This window comes from Schistocerca americana, chromosome 8, assembly GCF_021461395.2.
Source record: "Schistocerca americana isolate TAMUIC-IGC-003095 chromosome 8, iqSchAmer2.1, whole genome shotgun sequence".
NCBI lineage: Eukaryota > Metazoa > Arthropoda > Insecta > Orthoptera > Acrididae > Schistocerca > Schistocerca americana.
In genome coordinates this window covers 395,320,684-395,347,204 of record NC_060126.1, presented here as the reverse complement: position 1 = coordinate 395,347,204, position 26,521 = coordinate 395,320,684, and the positions used below count along the sequence as shown (strand labels likewise).

The following is a 26,521-nucleotide window of genomic DNA, read 5'->3' as shown; positions in this document are numbered from 1 at the left end:
TTGGTCTCCTTCAGGAACCTGTGGTATAGTGGCTGGTTGGAGTGCCCTCTCAATTTGTCTGTCCGTGTATCCATTCTTGGAGAAAACTGTTTTGAGATGTTCTATCTCTATGGGTAGATTCTCTTGGTCTGACAGGACACGTGCTCTGTGGACCAAAGTCTTCAGAACCCCATTCTTCTGTGCAGTGTTGTGACAGCTGCTGGCCTGCAGATATAAATCAGTGTGTGTTGGTTTTCGGTACACACTGTGGCCAATTGATCCATCCGCTTCCTCTGGACTAGTACATCCAGAAATGGCAGCTGGCCATTCTTCTCCAGTTCCATGGTGAACTTGATATTAGGGTGGCATGAGTTAAGATGTTCAAGAAACTCATTGACCCTGTCCATCCCATGCGGCCAGATCACGAAGGTGTCATCCACATACCTAAAGAAGCATGTGGGTTTAAATGTGGCTGTCTCCAATGCCCTCTCCTCAAAACTCTCCATAAACATGTTGGCAACCACAGGGGACAGTGGGCTGCCCATAGCTACACCTTCAGTTTGCTCGTAATATTGGTTTCTGTACAGGAAATACGTGGATGCCAGTGTATGACTGAACAGGTCCAACAGAGCACCATCAAATTTCTCTGCAATCAGTTCTAGTGAGTTCTTCAGTGGGACCCTGGTGAACAGCGATACCACATCAAAACTAACCATGATGTCCGAATCTGTGATGTGCAGTTGCTTGAGGTGTTGCAGGAAATCTTCTGAGTTGCGGATGTGGTGAATACATTTCCCCACATATGGAGACAGGAGACCTTTGAAGTACTTGGCTGTTGTGTACGTAGGTGCCCCAATATTACTGACAATAGGACGTAGGGGCACGCCCTCCTTGTGTATTTTAGGTAGACCATACAGTCTAGGTGGCACTGGCGCTTTTTCCCGTAGTTGTCTGATGATCTTATCGGGCATCCCTGTTTCCTTCAAGAGAGCACTAGTCTTCTTGGCCACCTTGTCCGTGGGGTCACACTCCAGAATTCTGTATGCAGGGTCCTCCAGGGGCGTACTTTCTCATCATAATCCACCCACTGCAAGATGACAGTGGAGCTCCCTTTGTCTGCTGGCAGTACCACAATGCTGTTGTCTTCCCATAGTTTCCTGAGTGCAAGCCTCTCCTCAGTTGGGATGTTCGATTTTGGTGGCCTGGCCTTGGTGAGGGCCTTGCAGGACTCTCGGCGGACTTCCTCTGCCACATTAGGTGGAAGTGTGACTGCAACTTGATCTACTGCACTGACGAAACCTGAAATGGGTACGTTTCTAGGGGTCGTAGCAAAGTTGAGACCCTTGCTGAGTACCTTTAATGTTGTATCATCAAACTGTATGCCACTCAGATTCGTCACAGTGCATGTCTCTTCCATCTGCTGTGCTTTCTTACTCATGTGGTCAAACTTTGCAGATTGGCAAGATGAGGCATTCCTTCTAGCACACTACACTTCTAGCACGCTAGAAGCATGTTTATGGAGAGTTTTGAGGAGAGGGCATTGGAGACAGCCACATTTAAACCCACATGCTTCTTTAGGTATGTGGATGACACCTTCGTGATCTGGCCACATGGCATGGACAGCTCAATGAGTTTCTTGAACATCTTAACTCATGCCACCCTAATATCAAGTTCACCATGGAACTGGAGAAGAATGGCCAGCTGCCATTTCTGGATGTACTAGTCCGGAGGAAAGCAGATGGATCAATTGGCCACAGTGTGTACCGAAAACCAACACACACTGATTTATATCTGCAGGCCAGCAGCTGTCACAACACTGCACAGAAGAATGGGGTTCTGAAGACTTTGGTCCACAGAGCACGTGCCCTGTCAGACCAAGAGAATTTACCCATAGAGATAGAACATCTCAAAACAGTTTTCTCCAAGAATGGATACACGGACAGACAAATTGAGAGGGCACTCCAACCAGCCACTATACCACAGGTTCCTGAAGGAGACCAAGATGAAGCAAAGAAGGTGGCATATCTGCCCTATGCTGGCTCTATTTCTGCCAGAATCAGTAGGATCCTCCATAAACACAATATCAAGTGTGTTTTCTGTCATCCAACAAGATCGGGGGACTGCTGGGGAGTGTCAAAGACGACCTGGGGTTACGAAAACCTTGTCAATGTGGCATGTCCTACATTGGCCAGACGACAAGAACTATGGAGATCAGGTGCAAAGAACATCAGAGGCACACTAGATTAAGACAGGTGACTAAGTCAGCCATTGCTGAACACTGTCTAGAACTAGATCATGCCATGAAGTATGAGGATACCAAGATTCTAGCACAAACACCCAGATTTTGGGACAGTGTTATAAGAGAATCGATAGAAATTAAAATGGCTGTCGATCTTATGAACCGTGATACAGGGTACCAGCTAAGCAGAGCCTAGGATCCGGCTCTGGAATTGTTAAAGGAGCAATGGGGCCAGCTGCAACACTACACAAACAGAAGAACCAGAGACGTGGAGATGGTAAACGAGCCCCTGACGGACTGCCAGGCGCACCAGACCGAAGATGGAACACCCAGAAGTGGGACTGGTGGGTGCGGACCGCAGAGGGAACATCCAGAGCCGCAGCGGACGAAAAACGGAGCGGCAATGCTCCAACAGGTCGTGGTGAGCGGGCGCCGACCGCAGGGGGAACGCTTGGTACCCCAGACCGTAGATGAAACCCCCAGGAGCGGGTTTGGTGGGCACGGACCGTAGAGGGAACACCTAGAACCGCAACGGATGGAAAATGGAGCAGCAGGTGGCAAGGAATGGGCACGGACCACAGAGGAAGCACCTGCAGCCGTTGATGGAGGGGGAAGGCCATAGGCATAAATACTGGACCAGGTCAACTCGAGGAGCAGTCTCAGGTTGCACCTGATGAAGGCCACGAGCTACGTGACCAAAATATCGTGCAAGTATGATGCTGATATCCGGCAGAACACCCGACAACCCAAGATGTCATTAGATCGCTGGGAAAGCCTGAAGAGTTACTGATTGAAATTGCTCAACAAATTGCCCGTGTGTGGTGCATCAAGGCAAGTGACCGGTTACAGGCAATATCACATTTCACAGACTGCTGTGATCCGTCACTCATGTGTGGGGCACTTAACACATCATGGGAAAATATTATGAATAGTGGTATGAGAAGTGTTACTTTCAAAGTAAATTTCCTTTTAAGCAAGATGAATTATGATACATGTGAGAATGTGTGCTGAAATGATCTGTGATTTATCACAGATCATTTGACTCTCATTCAGAACTTAACACTTTGAGAACCAGCCACACAAAAAAATTTCAGACCTAAAGCCCAGCCATTTATGCCATTATTTAAAATTTTACTGGCACATTTGCATTTGATATATTGTAAAGGGATACACATGCTAAAAAAGATCAACATTACATGTGAAATGCTAGTTTTTGCTGTATATATATACTGAATGTATATTTCTTTAAATCATTAAATTTTCCTATTTGCATCTTCATGCTACTTAAAAATGATGTTACTGATGGGTGACTGGATATCTGCTGTCATTGGCTGGCTAGATCACATGCCATGAGGTAGGACTGGCTGGCAGAAGCACATAGCAATCTTCATTTTAGTGCTTTGGAAGCTCCCATGCTGTTTTGATGGAATTTGTATTTATACTTTCATAATACAAAAACATGCAGTGTACATATTTAAGCATGGCAGAGAACTTTCCAAAATGTGTTGTTTCTTTGCTGGGTTTCTTTTCCTAAAGAGCTGGGAAATTCTATGTCTGTGTATAAAACCCTTACCATTCAAAGTACTGGTAAGTTTTATAGCTCTGAGGGAAAGTATATTGTGATTCAACATGGAATAAATAAATGAATAAATAAATTTCACCTGGGAAAAAGTGTATCTTCATTCCAAAGAAAGTGTGTTTTTAACTGGCAAATCCAAGAAAAACCCGGGATTTTTTTTTTTTTTTTTTTTTTTTTTTTCTTGTCCGCATATACACCCTGAATTAATCACATATCATTTGTGACAACTTGAAACTATGCACCAGACCAGAATCAAACACAGATACCTGTCTTTTATGGGCAGTTTGCTACCAGTTCCACTCTCATCGACCAGGTCACAACTTCAGCTTGTCACAAGGCACTCCCCTGCAACACAGTTATAACAAGTGAAGATTCCAATGTATACTCTGTCCATTAATAATAATAATAATAATAATAATAATAATAATAATACATCACTTTGTGTTAAAAGAATCTTCCATCAGTTCTTGGTAGAACAGCAATATAATAAATGAAAAGCACCAGTTTGCTTTTGTTCTACAGTATTACTTTTATTGTGTTAACTGGTTTTTGGCTTACAAGGCCATCTTCAGACATTTACTGAGTATTGTCACCAAAGAAGCTACAATGTTTGCAAATGACATTGGAAGAGAAGTAACAAGTCTAGAAACATAGAGTAAGTAACATCTTCGACAGTGTGGTGATAAATGCAATGAAAAAGTAAAAAAATTTAACATTAAATAAATAAAAATGGAGTAGACAGGAAAAACTTTAACATAAAATAGGAACAGCATGCCTTCATGACAGTTTCTATTAATAAACAAAACTAATAAAATAAAATGAATTCTTGACAAGGCTACATCAGGAAGTGTAAAACATGGACAGTGGTACACAAACCAAGTAAAAGAGGAAGAAACAATTACATTGATAAATGTTTCTTCTTTTAATTGTGTGCCAGAGGGATCAAAAACCCAGGACTTTACCTTTTGTAAACTAAGCTTTTATCTGCTGGACCATCAGACCATGTTTTATGCACTGATTCAAAGCTTTGAAACTCAACAGAATATCTTCTGCATATGTTACTGGACTAGAAAACTTTAAGGAAATGTTATGTCAGAAGCTTTGTTTGATCCGTTGCTCATCACATTGTGTTCTCAATGTTCTTAGTCCAGAAAGTACACAATAGGTGCAGTTTGAAAGAGAGGTATTGTTAGACTGAAGTTTTAATTTGGATAAGCATGATATACTCTGAAGGCTCTTGATCTGCCAGAAACTCAAGTTGCCTTTCTGTAACATTATAGTCTAATTTAATTAGCACTGAAATTGGCATACTATTTTCGTTTTTAAAATCTCCTTTCCTAAAATATTGATGGCTCCACAGTCACATGTCTTTTGATGTTCCTTGGGCATAACCCCTTTTTTGTTTATTAGTTGTTTGTCTGTCATTCTGTGTACTTTCTTTGTATTAAAATGTAATAAAAGTTGCTTCTTTGCATTGATGTGTCTCAACTGGAATTACTGTAAACCTTAATAGGTTGTAGTTGTGTGCAAGTTGTGTCTCATGTCAGCACCAACGATGCCTGTCGCGTGTGTTCTGAAAGCCATCCTCAGTTCATACAGGCAGCTGGTGTAAATGGTAAAGGTTGGCCTCATGTATGGGGTGCAAGCAGAGCTTGCAATTTGCAGCATTATTCCCAGTGTTGATTGGAGACCTTTGGTTTGGAGCCAAGTGGAGGGTCTCAACCAAATAATTCACCGAGTCTGTGACGGTCTTGGCTGCAGATTTCTAGACCTTGGTTATTGTGTGGGGATTTGTAGGACTGCCCTTGATAGGTCAGGGATGCACTAAACAAAGGAAGCAGCTGTTCGGATAGCAGAGTACTTGTGAAGTGCACATAAGGACTTTTTACGTTAGGTAGTTTGAGATACTCTGACTCACCAATCAATGTGCAGCAAGGGAAGTCAGACCATATTCAGAATAAAAACACTTCAACTGTCAAAAGTTTTATCACTAAATTGCCACAGTATTCAAACAAAGTTCCTGAATTTAATGCCCTCCATGAAAGTTCTCAAACTCAAATTATTCTCAGGACCAAGAGCTGAAACCTGAAGTCAAAAGCTCTGAGATATTTAGCGAATCATAATTTCATAAAACTATCTTGAGCAGCTAGTTCACAGCCCACATGCAATGGAAATATCTTAGACTCTGTAGTTACAAGTAGGCTGTACCTTATTGACAACACCAGTACAAAAACAGGGATTAGCGATCATGATGTCATTATTGAAACTATGGTAACAAAAGTTATCAGATAAGAAGGCTAGGAGAATGTTTCTGCTGGAAAGAGTAGATAAGCAGTTATTAGCATCTCACTTATACAGTGAAATAATATCACTTAGGGCCAGTGAGATTAAAGTACAGGATTTATGGACAAAGTTTATGCAGATTACAAATCATGGTCTGAAGAATTATGTGCCTAGTAAGTGAATTAAGGAGAGACTGATCATGGTTTAATAATGAGATTCAGAAAATTCTGAGGAAGTAGATGCTGTTGCACTCTTGGTTCAAGAAATAATGTGCAAGTGACAACAAGCAAAGGTTAGTAGAGATTCGTGCGTCTGCGAGAAAGATCTGTGGACAAAGCAAACAACTACTACCACCATCATACCTCAGCAAAAGATGTGGCAGAGAACCTGAGAACAGTCTGGTCCTAAGTTAAGTTGCCAAAAGCATCTAAGGCTTCCGTCTTCTCATTTGCTGATCATTCTGGTGTGGCATCTGAAGATAGCAAAACGAAAGCCTGAGTTTTAAATTTCACATGCAAGAAATCATTCACACAGAAGAATCATACAAACATACTGTCACTTGACCACTGAACAGACTTGAATATGGACGACATAGTAATAAGCATCCATGGCATAGAGAAACATCTGAAGGAATTGAAAACAAGTAAGTCACCAGGTCTGGATGGAATCCCAGTTTGGTTTTTCAAGGAGCACACTATAGCATTGGCCCCTTACTTATGTCAAATCTCTGACACATTGCAAAATCCCAAGCAACTGGAAAGAATCACAGGTGACTCTTGTGTATAAGAAGGGCACAAGAATTGACACACAAAATTACAGACCAATATCCCTAACATCAGTGTGCTGCAGAATCCTTGAACATATTATCAGTTTGAATATAATAAAATTTCCTGAGACTGAGAAGCTTATGTCCACAAAGTAGCATGGTTTTAGAAAGCATCATTTGTGTGAAACTCACCTTGCCCTTTTGTCACATGATTTCTGCAAACTATGGATGAAGGGCAACAGGCAGATTCCATATTTCTAGATTTCCAGGAAGGGTTTGACGCAGTGCACCTTTGCAGGCTGTTACAGAAGTTAGATTCACAGATATGTGAATGGCTTGAAGATTTCTGAAGTAACAGAAGCTACTATATTCACAAGCTGTGACATTGTCGTGAATAAAACAGTGATCTGTATATACAACATTTGACAATTCCACTATGGCTGCAGTACATTCGGACTTTGTTTTTATAAAACAGGTATGCCTCTTCATACTTAAAGCGCACAAATGCATATATTTGTCAGTAGTACCTGTGAGTTTATTTATGTTTTTCCCATTTTTTGCTGCAGATCTGATGATGGTCATTATAGACCGAACCGGTAATCTGTTAACAAAAAGTTTGTGACCATAGATGTAAATTAAAGGAAACTTACCTACTACTTTGTCCTCGATGGTGAGTGTTCATCAGAGACCAGGGAAGTGTGAGAGGACTGCTGTTATTCTCTATATACATAATTGATTTGGCAGACAGGATAGGCAGAAATCCGTGGTTGTTTGCTGATGATGCTGTGGTGTATGGTAAGGTGTTGAAATTGAGTGACTATAGAAGGACACGAGATGACTTAGACAAAATTTCTACTTCAGCATGTGAGGATTATGGTAGGAAAGGCAAATAGTTGACTTTGGTTTATTGGAAAAATTATAGGAAAATGAGATTCATCTGTAAATGGAACTGCATATAGCATGCTAGTGCGACATATTCATGAGTACTGCTCAAGTGTTTGGGATCCATACCAGGTTGAATTAAAGGAAGACATCACAGCAATTCAGTGGTGGGCTGCTAGATTTGCTACTGGTAGATTTAAACAACATTCAAGTGTTATAGTGATGCTAACTGCAGAATGATTCTGTTGCCTGCACCATGCATTGTGAGTAAGAATCACAAAGATAATGATATCAGAAATTAGGGCTCATGTTGAGGCATATAGACAGTCTTTTTTCCCTCGTTCTATTTGAGAGTAGATCAGGAAAGAAAATGACTGTTGGTAGTATGGGGTACCCTCTGCCATGTGATGTAAGATGGATTGCAGAGTATCGGTGTAAATGTAGATGTTATAGGCCCATATTAATCACACAATTCCAGCTAAGAAGTTGATTACATCTTTTGTTTGATATGCAGTTTGAGTAATCTCGTTTTTATGTCATGTCAGGTGAAGGAACCACAAGAAGAATGGTGATAATCAACAGATCAAACTTCCAGCTTTGGAAATTTCAGATTCAGATTTTGTTTGACACCTGCATTTGAGATGTGGTGGACACTGAGAGACCAAAACCCATGGATTTGATGATGTCTGCTTGAAAACTGTGGGCAAAAGACAATGATCACACCAAGTGTTGCATTTCGACCACAATTGAGTACTCACAACTAGCATTTTTGATAATAGGCACAACTGCTTATGAAATGTGGAAGAAACTGTGCATGATTCATGGACAACCATCTGAAGCAAACAAATTTTCTTTCATGAAAAACTCCCATGAATACCGAATGAATGTGAGTGATTTGGTGTTGCGGCATATCACAAAAATCATGAACATTGCAAGTTAAAACTCGTGCTGGATATAACGGTCATGGTCAAGATCTTCAGAAGTCCTTCTAATGATGTTCATTGCCCTTGTCACAGCCTGGGATAGTAAGCCTGGAATCAGCAAACGATTCTGAAATGTTAAGGCTGACTCATCTCCGAAGAAAAGTGATTGAACAACATGGAGAAGGTGGCCAGTGTCCTGGTGGCGACTTCATCTCAAGACTGGAAGAAGGAGCATAAAGGCACAAAGAAAAAGAACCTGAAACAGGTGAATTTAAGAAGAAAATTTACTCACTGAACCTGTGGCAAGGAAGGCCATCTGTTGAGAAACTGCTATTCTATGAAGAAAACTAGTGCGCAAAATAGAGGCAATGTAAATGTGTTCATTATTACCGATGGTGGGTCACACAAAAGAGTTCCATGTAATAAAGGGACTTCCGAGAGTGTGCTGAATGCTGATGTAAGTAATGTCTGTATTATTGAGATTGGAGCATTGTGTCACATCACTTTTCAGTGGGAGTCGTTCAATGAAATTCGCTAATGACAAAACATTGAAACTTCACTTGGAGAAAATGTTAAATGTGAAGCGAAGGGAATCAGATCAATTAAAATATAGAAATTTGTAAATATGTGTTGGGAAGATGAGTGAATTGATGAAGTGCTGCACATCCCAAAAATAAGGAAGAATTTGTTTTCTGTTGGTATTCGTATGACAAATGTTTTGAGATGAGCTTTGTAGATAAGTTTGTAAACATTTCTCATGATGGATGTGTTTCTGCCCAAGAAATAAGAATATAAAACAAGACTTGCTGAATTTTTTTTTTTTTTTTTTAAAAAAAATCATACACCCAATGTGATGTGAATTTTTCATCCACAAATAACCTCAAAATCTGACACGACATAATGTGTCATATAAATATCAAATTGGGGTGATTGTGAATTAGATCAAAACTGGTCCTATCAAGGCAATAAGCGTAACAGATGTGGCATCATTCTTCTGCAAGGTGTGTCAGCATGGAAAGTCTGCCCATTAACCTTTTAACAAGAAAATCAAAGCAAGAAATGTGGAAATCAGTGACTTTATACACAGTGAAATATGTGGAATAATGGAGATTGAATTACTCTGTGGTGTGAAGTATTTTGTTACACTCATGAACAATGCAGTGTGTCTTCATCATATCTATTTTTTGATAAATAAATCTGACGTTTTTGATTGTTTTAAAGAATTTGTGATGGTAATGTCTGATGGGCAGTCTAAAATCCTAAGCAATGATTGAGGGACAGAATACTTGACAGGAACATGAAGAGCTACCTCATCAAATGTGGAATAGCACTTGAGACAAGGGCACCATATACTCATAAAAAAAAAAATAATAAAAAATAAAACAGGAATGCAGAACATGAAAACAAGGCTACTATCGAATCCATGAGGTCCATGCTCATTGTGGTGAATGTTCCAAAAATTCTGTGGGTGGAGGCAGTTAACACTGCTATTTATACATTGAATTGATCTTCAATCAAAAAGAGAACAAATGCAACAACATCCAAATTATGGTCAGGCAGAAAACACTAAATCTCTCAAATGAGGACTTTTGGAGTAGAAGCATTCATCTGTGTTCCTGAATTGTTCCACAAGAAGTTGGAACCAAAGACCAAGGAAATGGAAATGGAAATGAGCGTATTGCGTCATAGGCCGGGGAGTTCCCAGATGGGAAGTTCAGCCGCAAAGTGCAGGTCTCATTGAGTGTGATGCCACATTGGGGGACCTGTGCATCAACGATGGGGATTAAATGATGATGAAGACAGCACAACACCCAGTCCCTGATGGGAGAAAATCTCCCGCCTCAGCCAGGAAATGAACCCAGGTCCCTGTGCATTGCAATCCAACACAATGATCTTAGTTGGATATCAGGGAGAATCTCACAATTACAGACATTTGATTCAGAAGTAAAATAAATAAATAAATAAATAAAACACTGAATCCCATTATGTGAATTCCAATGAGGGAATCCTGACCAACGATAAACTTGTTTTGAAGCGTGACTGTGTTGGTTTACGCCATTTATTCCCTATTTTGGACCCCAACATCAAAGAATCTGATGGGAAAGGTGGAAAATAGTATGTTGAGCCACCAGCTGAAGATGAGAGAAAAGTACAAGCAGAGGGTGACTGAGATCCTGAACAATCACTCAAAGATTGGCAGCAATCTTATGGATTACATGCCAGGCACATGAGTCTGCCTCAGCCAGATGTAACATAAAAGTTGACTGTCTTGAACTGAACAGTTGAAGATGCAATCTAGGATTCAGACAAAAAATGCAAATGATCAATTGAAAAGGAACTATAAGCGCACCAAATAAGTGAAACTTGGGTTATTGTGTCAAAATAGACTCAAAGGATGATACATTCAAAGTGTGTCTTCAAAGCACAAGCATCAAAAACTGCAAATGGCCTCCATATTAAGCTCGACTTGTTGCTTGAGGCTTTACTCAATGTTCTGGTCTGGACTAAAATGAAACTTCCTCCCCAGTAGTGAGATATGACTCATAGTGCACTTTGCTCAAGTTTCCAGCCGAAGAAGATTTTGAACTGTTGTAATTTGATGTAAAAACTGCATTTCAATATGGAAAACAAAACAAAGAAGTTTATAATTTGGTGTCACAAGGTGTGATGCTGGTTGAGAATGAATATATATGCAAGCTTAAAAAGTCAATATAAAGTTTAAAGCAAGCTGCCATTTCTACATCTACATCTATATTCTGCAAACCACTGTGAGGTGTATCGCATAGGGTACATGCCACTGTACCAGTTTCTTCCTGTTCCATTCACATATGGAGTGTGGAAAGAATGATTATATGAATGCCTCTATGGATGTAGTAATTATTCTGATCTTATCCTCACAATCCCTATGTGAGCGATATATAGGGGATTTTAGTATATTCCTAGAATCATTATTCAAAGCTGGTTCTTGAAACTTTGTTAACAGACTTTCTCAGGATAGTTTACACCTGTCTTCAAAAGTCTGCCATTTAAATTCCTTCAGTATCTCTGTGACACTCTTCCATGGATTAAACAAACGTGTCACCATTTGCGCTCCCCTTCTCTGTATACGTTTCAATATTCTGTTAGTCCCATTTGATATAGGTACCACACACTCGAGCAACATTCTAAAACCAGTCGCATAAGTGATTTGTAAGCAATCTCCTTTGTAGATTGATTGCACTTCCCCAGTATCCTACCAATAAACTGAAAGTCTGCCTCCTGCTTTACACATGACTGAACCTATGTGATCATTCCAGTTCATATCGCTACAGAATGTTACACCCATGTATTTGTATGAGTTGGCCGATTCCAACAGTGACTCATTGGTATTATGGTCATAGGATACTATGTTTTTTTTCATTTTTTAAAGTGCAAAATTTTACATTTCTGAACATTTAGAGCAAGTTGCCAGTCTGTGCACCACTTTGAAATCTTATCAAGATCTTACTGAATATTTATGTAGCTTCTTTCAGAAAGTACTTAAAAGACAATTTCATAATCTGCAAAAAGCCAGATTTTACTATTAATATTGTCTGCAAGGTCATTAATGTACAACATGAACAGCAGGGGTCTTAACACATTTCTCTGGGGACACCTGAAGCTACTTCTACATCTGACAATGACTCTCCATCCAAGATAACATGCTGCATCCTCCCTACTAAAACGTCCTCAATCCAATCACAAATTTCTCTTGATACCCCATATGATTATGCTTTTAACAATAAGCGTAGGTGTGTTACTGAGTCAAATGCTTTTTGAAAATCGAGAAATACTGCATCTACCTAATTGCCTTGATCCAAAGCTTTCAGTATGTCATGCGAAAACAATGCAAGCTGGGTTTCATATGATTGTTGCTTTTGAAATCCATGATGGTTAGCACTGAGGCACATTATGTTTGAGCTCAGAATATGTTCTAAGATTCTACAACAAATCAAGATCAAGGATATTGGGTGGTAGTTTTGTGGATTAGTTCTACTATTCTTCTTGTAGATGAGTGTGACCTGTGCCTTTTTCCAAGAACTGGGCATGGTCTTTTGTTTGAGGGAGCTACGATAGATTATAGGTGGGGCAATTGTCCTGGGTTTTCCTTTCTAAAGGAACATTTGAAAACTGAGTTAACATTTCAGCTTTTGCTTTGCCTGTCTCATTTGCTATGGACTGGACACTAACTCTGGTGCCACTAACAGCCTTTACATATGACCAGCATTTCTTTGGCCTCCGTGAAAGATCACTTGACAATTTTATGCTACAGTAGTCACTAAAGGGATCATGCATTGCTCTCTTGATAGCCAAATGCATTTCATGCAGCATCTCTCTATCTATAGCCCTATGCTTTGTTTTATACCTATTATGCAGTAATCTCTGTTCCTTAGGAAGTTTCTTTACAGTGACTGTATACCATGGAGGTTCTGTCTCATAATTAACTGTTCTATTGAGTACATATTTATCCAGAGCATGGTCAACTATCAACTATCCTTTTAAACTTGAGCCAGAGTCCCTCTACATGTTCCTGCCCTGTGCTGAAGGTTTCAAGTCCAACACTTAGATGTGACACTACAGATTTTTTTATCTAGTTTACTGAAAATATATATCTTCCTTTTTGTTTTAGTTGTCCTTTGTACTTTGATAATCACTGCTGCCATAATTGCATCGTGGTCACTGATACCAGTTTTGACATGGACATCCTCAAGGAGATCAGATTTAGTTGTTGCTATTAGACTCAATATATTTCCATCATGAGTGGTGGGGTTTCTAACTATCTGTTCTGGGCAGTTTTCAGAGAATGCATTTAGTAAAGCTTCACAGGATGTCTTATCACAGCCACCCCTAACAAAAGTGTAATTTTCCTAATTAATTGATGGATGATTAAAGGCTCCAGCGATAATTGCAGTACGATGGGGGAACTTACAAAGAAGTGAACCGAGAATTTCTCTAAAGTTTTTGGGTACGTCAGGAGGTGAGTCTGGTAAGTGATAGAAAAATCCAGTTATCATTTTATGCCCACCCCTGAACCCCTGATACTGGGTCTTACCTAAACAGTTTCACATGCAGCTTCTCAGTGGATTTGAGTTCCTTGTCTACTGCAACAAATACACCATATACACAATATAAATACACAATATACACATAAATTTTTCCCAAAAATCTCACTGCTTTCAATTTCAGGTTTCAATCAGCTTTCTGTACCTAGTATCATGTAAGCTTCGCTGTTTTACATGAGCACTTCAAACTCTGCCAGTTTTTGGAAATGCTTTGGCAGTTTACCATTAGGATTTTAATACTCATACCTGTTGGAGGCACTTATTTTGACCTTACACTGATATTTCTGTGTTTTCTACACCTATCATTATGTGGATTGGATGGAGAGTCACATAGTCTAAAAAACCCTTGTGTGCTAACTGAGTTGCAGCCTCTGATGTGTAGTGCACACCTGACCTATTTAGGGAGATCCTACTGTCCTCAACCCATGGTGCAAGTCCAGGAAGTTGCAGCTTAGCTTGTCACAGGACCTTTGAAGTCTCTGGTTCAGTCCTTCCACTCAACTCAGAATGAAAGGGTCACGATCAGTGCTGGGCGTATTGCTGCAAATTGTGAGCTTCGTTGAAACTCCATGCACAAGGCTGGTCTTCTCAACTTTCTCTACCAGTCGCTGGAATGACCCAGATGACAGGAATCACTTGTTCCAATGCATTCCACAATCTGCAGTTGGCTGCACCCGGTTACCTCAGTGGCTGCTGGAATAGCCTCAGCATCGTGTCAAATGAGCCCTGAGTTGTTGGAACCAAATGTTTTGAAAGTTCTTGAAGAAATTCGATTTCAAAGAAGTGGTGCAAATAATGTATTTTCAGTGGAAAAGTTGGAAATGATATGGTCTTTATGACTTTATATGTAGACAATTGGAAACAGCAAAGAAGCAGGTACTGTCGAAGAAGTAGTGAAAACTTTTGGAATAACTGTTTCTGAGTGAAAATCTTTTGCAGAATGGAAACTGAGTGAAATAGAGAAGAAAATATGTTGTTTGTTAACCAAACAGCATATGCAACATGAATCATGAAACGTTTTGACTTGAAAAATTCGAATTCTGTATATCTGTTATGGTGGATTCAAATGTGAAATTAACTCAGATAATGAAAATGTGTCAGTTATGGAGATATCTCTTGTCTGGGAAGCAGCTGGTTTACTTTTATTTCTAATGATGGTTATTAGTCAAACAGATCTGGCTTTTGCAGTGAATGCAGCAAGCAAATACTCAAACAACTATGATGAGAGTCATTATGAAGCAGTTGTACACATTTTCAAGTAATGTACATGTGAGGCATGAATGACTTTGGAATACTGTAGACAAAGAGCAAAGAAAAGTTGATTCTTGTTGGGTATAGCACCTCAGATTATGTGGGGGGACATGGAAATAAGCTGGCTGACTTCTGGTTTTGCTTTTCTTTTATCAAATGGACCGGTAACATGGTTCTCTCTGCATCAAAAAATGGTGACCTTGAGCACCATGGCAGCAGAACATGTGGCAGCTAGAATGGCTGTAAAAGACATGATATCGCTGTGAAATCTGTTATGTGATTCCTGAAATCAATGGGATCAAGCAACAAAACTCTATATGGAGAATCAGAGTGTGATAAGATTCATAAAAAACCATATCTGATACCATTCATAAGAGAAAGGTATTAAGAAGGAGCAATCGTTATCAAGTATTTTCTAAGTGAAAATACTATGCAGACATTTTCACAAAATCATCAAGCAAAGATAGGATTGTGACCTTGTGCACAAGCTTGAACATCGTCAGAGACAGATGTTGAGATGCTCAAACAGCGGGAGTGTTGAAACTGAAATATTGTTCTCATTTTCAAAATATCCCTGCATGAGATACTGATGGCACCACAATCACATTTCATCTGAAGTTACTTGGATGTGGCCCTTTTTTTGTTGTGTGTCCATTATTACATGTACTTTGCTTTATATTAAAACATAATAAAAGATGTCCCTTTGCATACTTATATCTGAATCTGAATTCCCATAAACCTTAATAATTAGTGACTTATGTCTACCTATCACTTCCACATATTACCAGTAATATATGCCAGTGATTGTTACATATTCCTTTGTAAACTGTGTTGCAGAGCTTCAATGCATTTAAAGAATGGCTTTGTGGAGCCACCAAAAGCGGCTTGGATGTTTACTTATTCACAGACAACCAGTTTCGAACAAGCAACCATCTTCAAGTCATGAATGAACATTAAGTCAATTTAAAATGAGGTTGTATATCTACATCTACATCTGTACTCTGCAAACCTCCGTGAAGAGTGAGGCAGAGTGTGCATCCCATTGCACCAGTTATTAGGGTTTCTTCCTGTCCATTCACACCTACAGCACAGGAAGAATGATTGTTTGGATGTCTCTGTATGTGCTGCAGTTATTCTAATCTTATCATTCCAATCCCTATGTGAGCAATACATAGGGGGTTGTAGTATATTCCTGGAGTCATCACTTAAATCCGGTTATGGAAACTTTATTAACAGACTTTCTTTGGATAGTTTACATCTATCTTCAACAGTCTGCCAATTTAGTTCCTTCAGTGTGTCTGTGATAGTCTCCCAGAGAGCAAACATATCTGTGGCCACTCATGTTGCCCTTCTCTGTATACATTCAATATCCCCTGTTAGTCCTATTTCGTACAGGTCCAACATACTCAAACAAATTCTAGAAGCGCTCTTACAAGTGATTTGCAAGCAATCTCCTTTGTAGGCTGATTGCACTTCCCCAGTATTCTACCAATAAACGAAAGTCTGCCACCTGCTTCACCCATGACTCAGTGACTGAACTTACATGATCATTCCATTTCATGTCCCTATAAAGTGTTACATCTAGGTATTTATACAAGTTGGCTGATTCCAACAGTGACTCATTGATATTACAGTCATAGGATACTATGTTTTTTTCATTTTGTGAAGTGCACAGTTTTACATTTTTTAACATGTTGAGCGAGTTAACAATCTTTGAACCACTTTCAAATCTTATCAAGATCTTACTGAATATTTATGTAGCTTCTTTCAGAGAGTGTTCCATTAAAGATAACTGCATCATCTGCAAAAACCCTGAGGACACTATTAATATTGTCTGTAAGGTCATTAATATAAACATTAACAGCAAGGATCCCAACACCCTTCCCTGGGGCACACTTGAAGTTACTTCTACATCTGGTGATGACTCTCCATCCATGATAACGTGCTGTGTCCTCCCTACCAAAAAGTCCTCAATGCAGTCACAATTTCACTTCATACCCCATATGATCATAATTTTAACAAGAAGTATAAGTGTGTTGCTGAGGCAAATGCTTTTGGGAAATCAAGAAATACTGCATCTACCTGTCTGCCTTGATCCTTGGTATCAAGTACATAATTGTATTCAGTTACAGAATCTGTCACATATAAATGCATCTTTTATCTGCACATTTTTCTTCAGTCAGCAGTAGTAAAAATCAACAGCCTACTGCAGTGTTTAGCATACACCTGTACAAAGTTGTATCGTGTCAACTTGATCAATAGGCTGCACCGCTTTGCTTTGGCTCCTCGAGCAGTGGGCTGCAGTGGCACAGGGATTTTAATGTGTAGCAGACATGTACCTGTAAACAAACAAACCAAAAAAAATTAACCTTGTAGTTTTATTACTACTATTATTATTTTTTTAGGTGACAGTAAAAAATTTATGATTACCCTGATATGTGAGTATAGTTTTCCTTTCTCTATTCTTTCAGATTAGATTAGATTCTGTTTTCGTTCCACAGACCCAAGAAATGAGATGATTCTCGTGGGTGTGGAACGTGTCAGAAAGTATAACATAAAACATTTGAATATAATGCTTACTACCCTGATCATTTGTCAGGAGATAGTTGAAATAGGTTAATACGATGCAGTAAACTGAAACAGCTAATATTTACAGAATTATCATGCTGTCAGAACGAAACACTGTTATGCACTATTAATAAATTTATCATACACAAGGCAGATTTATCATACACAAGGCATCAGGCAGATACTTTTTTGTATAGTCATATCAGTGGAGGAAACCAGGTAAAGTGAATTTCAGTGAAGCTCCATCAAAGTTCACCTCACATGACACATTACTTACAGGAGTAACAACTTTCCTGAACACACAATTACAGGGGATGGATGAACCTATGGAAACACAAAACACACCACACATTAGCATGCCTATTATTATATAGGGAAAATGTTGGCATTCAAAACAGTTTCCAGTCACCTCAGAATAGATAAATACAGGTACTGTATGCTTTTGAGAGGTACCTTATATCATTTCTCCTGTGAAATGGTAGCAAGTTCAGGATAACCATCATGCATCTTATTTCTCCAAAGTAGACCACTCATCCTTGTACTCACAAGACCAGTCCTGGTTGATGCAAGATGTGTCAACAAGGGCCCTGTTGTTTTGGAACATGGCTTCACCCTTGGGGAACAAACATTGTACCACGGAGGAGACTGATCAGCAGAATAGTCACACAGTCCTTGGCAGTAATAGTACTGGCGTGATTGTGTCTCAGCAATTGCACCTGAAGATGGCACCCAGATGGTTCGCGTAAATATTGTGTATTGAAGATGATCATATCCGGCAGCATATAAGACACCGGGAAAATCTACGGGATCACATCACTGAACCCTACTATACGAGGGGGGACCCAAAAGTAACCAGAATCGTAATGCTGCACATTGTTTACTTGTAGTAGCAGGTTGCGCTGCCAGAAGGTTGTACTAGGAGCTCTGTTGAATCATTCTGCCACACAGCCTCACCCAACAGTGAGTAGTATGGTTTCTTTGGCAGTTCTTTGAGTGTGCGTACAGTGCAGACATGACACGATGAAATGGCTAGTTCTTACGAGCAATGTGCGGCAGTGAAGTTATGTTTCTTGCTCAGCAAGAACGCAGCAGAAACTGTTGCAATGATTCAGACAGCCTACAAATAACATGCTCTTAGTAAAACACAAGTGTATGAATGGTTTTCTCAGTTTAAAAAGGGAGAAATGCTGGTTGAAGATCAGCCCCGTTCCAGTCGACCTGCAACTGCTCGAAGCAAAGACACCATCAACAAAATCTGTGATTTCATCAGTGCAGATCGATGCAGGACAATCGACCAACTCGAGAACTTGTCTGGGTTGTCCTGGAGCTCAATTCAGTGCATCTTGACCATCAATTTGGGGATGCGAAGAGTGGCAGCAAAATTCATGCTGAAGCTTATTACCGGAAATCAAAGTTGCTTTCAAGCCTGTCTCAAAATGAAGGATGTGTTCAAAGATGATCCAAATTTTTTCAACAAAATCATTACAGGTGATGAGTCATGATACTATGGGTACTATCCAGAAAGCAAACAACAGTAATCAGAATGAAAGTCACCTGGCTCACCTCGACCAAAAAAAGCTCGACAAGTTAAATCGAATGTGAAAACTATGTTGATCTGTTTTTTTGACATCAAAGGGATCATACACTCTGAATTTTTCCCTGAAAACCAGACAGTAAACCAACAATTCTATTTGGAAGTTATGGAATGGCTTCGCAGAAGTTTGTCGCGAAAACTTGTGGGATTCTGGTGTGTGGTTCCTGCTTCACAACAATGGTCCCGCGCACATGGCTCTCAGTGTTCACCAGTTTTTGGCCTCAACGAAGATGACTACCTTGGCCCACGCACCCTACTTGCCAGATTTAGCACCCTCGGACTTCTTCCTATTCCCGAGGATGAAAAGAGACTTGAGAGGGAAGCGTTTTGCGGATGTGGAAGACATGAAACGCAATGTCATGAAAGGGCTAGCAGGTATCAAAGAGAACGAATTTAAAAGGTGCTTTGAACACTGGAATGAACGTTTGTACAAGTATATTAATGCTAATGGAGAGTACTTCGAAGGAGATTAAGGTTGTGTTTGAAAACAATAAAGTGTATGCTTTCTAGAAAGAAATTCCGATTATTTTTGGGTCCCCCCTCATATTTCACTCTTGGGACATAAACTGAGCCAGAAACTGGAAATAGTGTGCAACAGGGCTCATCTGACCAAATTACTTTCTTCTGCTTCTTCATAAACTGGGTTTTATGGCTTCGGCACCAAGTTTTCCTGTTGTCGTTTGCATCACTGATATGTTGTTTTGTAATTCCAGCTGACCTTATAATTTCCAGCTTATGGACCTCCTTTCATGTTGTTTTGCTGCTGATGGTATTCAAAAGTGCTACATTCAGTTCTGCAGTGACTTTTTCAGCTCTCGTCCCCTTGTTTTTCATGATAATCCTCTTCATCGACTATCTGTTATGATCCCTCAACAAACACTTTTGTCTGTATTGTGACTTAGTGTATGATGTTTTTCAGCTTTCCCTATATGTGGTATAAATGTTTGATGGGGTGCCTCTTGAAACATCAAACACTTCAGCTCCTTTGGTTACAGAAACATCCATCACACAAGCACCAACAATTTGCCCTTCTTCGAAGTCACTTAACTCTGACATAATGCACTCCCAGCTACACAGAACACTGTTCTAACCATGACTGACACTTGCAATGTGTTGAGGACGTTGCTCAGACGCCTTTTGTGGTGAAATACAAGAGCCCAACCTACAGGCTTGTGTAGCATACGCATATATGATCAAGCATCCATTTCTCAAAATTGTTTCCATATTTTTGCCTGTCTCCTACATGTGTCACATGCTCAAGAATAAATGTGTAAATTTTTGTGCACTTTTATCTTCTTCAGGTACTTTGTGTCCTTCTATAATTTAGTGAAATAAGCAGTTCCCATGTTTATTTTCTATGTAGGCTTCTAAGCAGTTCAACTGTATTTGCTTATACCATTGCAAAATTATAGTCTTTGATATTTGTAAATTACATTCTTTTCATATTTGTTTCTTGGTATTTCAGATGACTTTGTTGTAGCTCAAAAATAAAATTATGATTATTATTTTCTAACTGAGTGTAAACCACAAGGTGATCCATTTGAGATGTCAGAAAAGCAAAACACTCTATGCAAGAAACCATGCAAATTTATTGCTTGTTATTGGTGCAGGAGAGTCTGGAGGTTGTGCCTGAGGTTTATGTCACAGCATATTAACACTCAACATGTCCACTATTGTGAATGTGGTACATATATCATACATTGGGTCCATGTTGCACCACTTGGTGCACAGCATTTCTGGAGTGATTTCTGGAAGGCCACTATAATCTGCATTCATAGGTCGACCACATTTTGTGGTCTTTGTGCGTACACTGTTGACTTGATGTAGCCTGACACAAAGAACTCTGGGCATTACATCAGGGCTATTAGGAGGTCATGGAACAGGTCCACCACAACCGCACCAGAGACCATTGAATTTCTGGTGTAATTGTTCCCACACTGTGAGAGCCCAGTGTGGTGGAGTGCCATCCTTTTGATAGATAATGGTGTCCAGTATCCCATTTTGCTGTAATTGAGGGAATATGTATAACTTGACCATCTCTGTGTGTACAATGTGTTTCTGACATCTGACACTTACGCTGCAAAATACACACTTTTGGCTTGCCTCTTGGGGCAATTGTTAACTCCCATACATACATTACTGAAAGTTGAACAGATATAGATACATCAACTTAACAAATATAATGTTATACTTTTCTGAAATCTCAAACAGATCACATTATATATTGAATAAACTGAGCAAATTTGCTGTTTAACCAAGGAATATTTATTTTTAGAAACACAGGATCCTGTTTGTCCTCCAGCCTGCAATGTGAGGCCAGTGCTGAATATAACAGGAGCAGCAAGCAGTTAAGCACAGTAGTTGCAACCAGAGATTAACAGCTATATGAAAACTCAGTTAACAGCTTTACTAACACCCATCTGAAGTTCATTCATTGCACAGTGTCATCTTTTGTATTTCTGTCATTATATCTAACATTATAAATCTGCAAATAAAAATCAACAAAAATAGAAGATCAGTGGTGTCAGTATTAATATAGCAAAGAAAATTTCATAAAATTTCTACTTAGTAAGTGACAGCAGACACATATATATACAATTATGTTTACTTGAATAATTTAGGAAAAATTTGTACTGCAAGTATTAAAGTGAATGGAAACACTCACAGATTCATTACAAGTGGACATAAACATGAGGAATCTTAGCACAATTTCCATATATGATCACTACAGAGTCATAGAAAATGAGCATGTAATGTGAAACTTCATGCTGAATTTACAATTACCTAAGAAGAATTAAATCCATAGTGCATTACAGTTTCTGGCAATAATGTTAGATCAGATCAGATATTTGAGTTAAAGTCAAAGTTCCCAATTCAATGACTCAGAGACATTTAAAATGTAGTAGCTTCTTTATTGGCACTTGTAGATGCTTGTGACTGTGGACAAAAGTGTGCAGTCAACCCAACAAAATGCAAAGTATAAGTATTACAGAAAGAAATAAATTTATTTATTTATTTATTTGTCCATATAAATCTCTTTTTAAGTACATATATTGTACACACAATATTGGACAGAAAACATTTTTTGGCTATTGGATTTTCAAATATCAAACATAAATTTTATAAATTTTTATGACAAATTGGATCTATACAGTTAACAATTACAAATTTTTGAAATACTGTATATTTATAACTTATTTCTACAATTAAAGATACAAATTACATTTTTTCTTGCATAAGATACTGTGAGACTGAATAGTAGCAGTTTTCCAGAAGGTAGGATGTCACAGACTTTTTAAAGCTTTGTAGTTCAGTAAGAGATTTTATTTGCTGTAAATTTTTGTTCCTGCATGATATACATCTTTTTGGCATAATGTGGTGTTACAATGATTGACGTGTATGTCACTGTCTGACCTGGTACTGTAATCATGGACACTTTTGTTTTGAGGAAAAAGGTTTTCTTTTCTCAGTATGCTTTTTTTGACATGCGTGACTATTTCCAGTATATAAATGCAGGGAAGGGGTAGGATCTTTAGATCCTTAAAGAAAGGTTTGCATGATTTTCTGCTGCTCACTTGTTTCATTATTCTTATAATCGCCTTTTGTTTCCTGAAAACTGTTATGGCCTGATGTACATTTCCCCAGAAAATGATACCGTACTTCAGTATTGAATGTACACGAGCAAAGTATACAGCCCTAACTGTTTCTGCACTAGTACTGTTGCAGAGAATTCTTACCATATAGCTCATTTTTGCTAGTTTTGAATTTAGGGCTGTGATATGAGTGTTCCATTTAAGATTTTTCTGGATATGAATCCCAAGAAATTTAGTTTCATTGACAGAAATAATGTTTTGGTTATCTATACATATTACAGGTTGTGCCGGATTTTTATTTTGATCAGTGTGGAAATTCATTAGTACAGTTTTTTGGGGATTAACTATTAGCCTGTTTCTGGTAAACCATTCAGACACTTCTTTTGTAATATCTTTTGCAGATGCAGTAAGATTTTCTTCATTATTCCCTTCAATCAATAGACTGGTGTCATCTGCAAACAGTACTGGTTCAGAATCCCTAACGTGTGATGGGAAATCATTAATGTAGACCAAAAAAAGAAAGGGACCTAAAATGGAGCCCTGTGGAACACCATGAGTTAGTCCACATGGTTCTGAAACGTGTACCTGGAGTTCATTTCCTTCTGTGTACTTAATTTCAGTTACCTGAGAACGATATTCCAAATATGATTTGATCCACTGATTTGGCACACCTCTTACACCATACCATTCGAGCTTCCTCAGGAGTATAGAATGATCAATCACATCAAAAGCTTTTGTTAGGTCCAAGAATAAACCTGAGATATTTCTGTGGTTGTCCACTGCATTTACGACATGGTTTATCAGATTGAAAGTGGCAGTTTCAATTGATCTCTGTGGTCTGAAGCCATGTTGACACCCAGAAATAATATTATTCTTGTCGAAGAATGTAATTAGTTTTGAAATGAACACTTTTTCAATAATTTTCGAAAACCCTGACAATAGAGACACAGGCCTATAGTCACCCATACATTGATGATCACCTTTTTTATATAGGGGTATTACTTTTGCCATTTTCAGTTGCTGAGGGAAGACACCACATGATAAGGATGAATTGCATATGTCCAATAAAGGTGAAAGTATTTGTCTTGCTGTTATTTTTATAATATAATCTGGAATATCATCAATACCAGTTGAGTGCTTACTCTTCAGTGAATTAATGGTATTTAGGAGCTCTGTTGGGCTTACTGGACTGAGGAACATGGATATATTATTTATTTCAATAGATGAAAGTTCTTTCCATGTTGTATTAGGTGGATTTCCAAATTTTTCCTTCACTAATTTCCCAGCAACAGTTGCATAGTAAGAATTGAAACTATTTGCAACTTCCCTAGGGTCAGTGACATTCTTGCCATCATGTGATATCACAATATTTTTGAGAGTTGTGTTCTTCCCAGTAAGATCCTGCACAGCTTTCCACATGGACTTAGTTTTATTGGATGACTTCATAATATATTTGTCATTTTCCTTAATTTTTGCCTCCTTTATGATGCGTTTCAAAACTAGCTTGTATTTTTTGAAATAATTAATAAATTCTGGACTGCTGTTAGTTTTTGACTGCAGAAAAAGTTCCCGCTTCCTTTTACAAGATACTCTGATGCCTGATGTAATCCAGGTTCTGAATCTATCTGTGCTCTTGGAAATAACTTTCCTTTGTGGAAAAGCTATGTCAAAGTTATGCTTGAATATGTTCAAAAAATGTTCCATCTTTTCGTTAGTATTAGAGGTATCATATACTTCTCTCCAAGATTGTTCACTGATTAGGTACTGGAAGCATTCAATATTTTCCCCACTATAAATCCTTTTATGGATAACATTTTCTATACTGGTCGAAGTGTGATTTACAGGTATGGTCAGTAATTGTGAAAGGTGGTCACTATAGCCGGTATCAAAGTTTTCTGATGTACACTTGTCCATGTTTACACATACCTGATCAAGGAGAGTGACACTAGTTTTAGTTACATGTGTTGGAGAGCTAACAGTAAGACAAAGATTGTAGGCTTTTATAATATTTAAAAACGTTTCCCTGTGAGGACTATGGCTCAGAAAGTCAATATTAAAATCACCACATAGTACCACTGTTTTCCCAGTTGTCTTAAGTTTGCCTAAAGCAAGATCCAATTTTTTGAAAAAAACACTTATGTTGCTAACAGGAGATCTATACACACATAAAATAATAGTGTTTTCAGACATTAACTCTACAGCTGAGATTTCAAAGCCTCTTTCACAACCACGTTTGCAAACAGATGTTATACTCTTATAATCTACATTTTCTTTTACGTATATACAAGTTCCCCCATGTTTTGATTCCATTCTACAAAAGCAGTTTGCAAGGTTAAAATGTAACATTTTTAAGTACTGAAAATACTCATTTTGTAACCAATGCTCACAAAAACATAACACTGAAACATCTTTCCATTCACTATTGAGGAGTATATTTATTTCATCAACTTTGTTTGTTAATGACTGTACATTCTGGTGTACAATCTTCAGTCTATATTTGCAATTTAATTCTGCATCACATTTATTTGTGATACAGTCTACTTCCCTAAAAAATGCCTTTCACCCTTTTTATAAGACATTGCATCTTTCTTTATGACCCATTTGTCCAAAGTACTTTGGACTGCTTCTATATTACACCTATTGTGATTCCAATTTGCTAGACGACAGATTTCTTCAACCAAAAATTGTTTCCCAATGTGATTTAAATGAAGGCCATGGCTGGTGTGCATGGACCTGTCTAACGTGCTTACATTTATTAAGTTCACGTACAGAAACTTTTTGCATACAGTATCTATCTCTTTGTTTACTCTTTCTATAGTCAGAGAAGGCAATGTCAGAACTGAACCAAGTGCTTGTCTCAGCAATTTTAGTAATGCTTTATGCTCTCTGAAGACGAGCTTGGTAAAGATAATTTTGTATTTGTCATTAAGAGTGTAGGAAACAGTTTGGCAGCAATCTCAGCTATGCAATTCAGAGTGATTTCCATAAAATACATAGAATTCTCGTCACATTGGTGCAAAGATCATCCCATTCTGAGGGTGAGACAGCAATCCCTGAATGGTACATTCTGTGAAATGTGCCAGTGAAGAGCTTAAGGAATCATTGAGGACAGATCAACATTCACACTTGCGTGTGACTAGCCCATTTCCTCTCACCTTCTTGCATAAAAAGTGACACAGTCGGCATCTGAATGCTTATCTTAAGACAACTGACACATCTAGTTCCCAATGTCTAGTCTGATTAAAGCAGTATTGAATATACTTCTTGATTTACAGTAATCTATTCAGATCTTTTTCGAAGACAAATTCATTCCAGTGTCAGAAATGAGAGTAGTGATAGGTATAGATGATGCAGCTACTAGCAAAATAAGATAAAGCAGCATGAAATAACTCCATAGCTCTGAAAGAAGACTCATTTAGAGCACATTCCATCAACACAACATAAGATGCCTTGTAAATAGAAAGGATGAATGTCTAATACCAAGGGTCAGTCAGTAGATGTGACCTGCTTATCAGAACAGTCTGAGTAATAATTATCTATTTCCTGACAACCTAATTAAATCTTCCATTTCACATCCTCTCAAATGTTTTTACAGCCTCTAGTAATAACCCTCAGTTTTATTACTTCATATCCATAAGTGAGGTGACACCTCTGTCTGAACATGGGAATTGCATCCTCCCAACACACTCTGCATCTATAAAGCCTTAATCTGACCAATCTTCTTATCACATGAATTTCTGCTGTACTAGAATTTTTTCCTTTCTTCCAAATTATTGAATTCCA

At 38.6% G+C, this 26,521-nt stretch overlaps 1 protein-coding gene across 1 annotated transcript in view; it reads left to right on the top strand.

Moving 5' to 3' along the window:
* Nucleotides 1-21,658, top strand: part of LOC124544595 (lachesin-like) — a 140,889-nt gene extending 119,231 nt beyond the window's left edge. Inside the window, exon 6 of the mRNA XM_047123187.1 lies at nt 21,421-21,658. Within this exon, the coding sequence (XP_046979143.1) occupies nt 21,421-21,497 (77 nt within the window). The 3' untranslated portion in view covers nt 21,498-21,658. The remainder of the gene's footprint in view (nt 1-21,420) is intronic.
* The last annotated feature ends 4,863 nt before the right edge of the window (nt 21,659-26,521 follow it).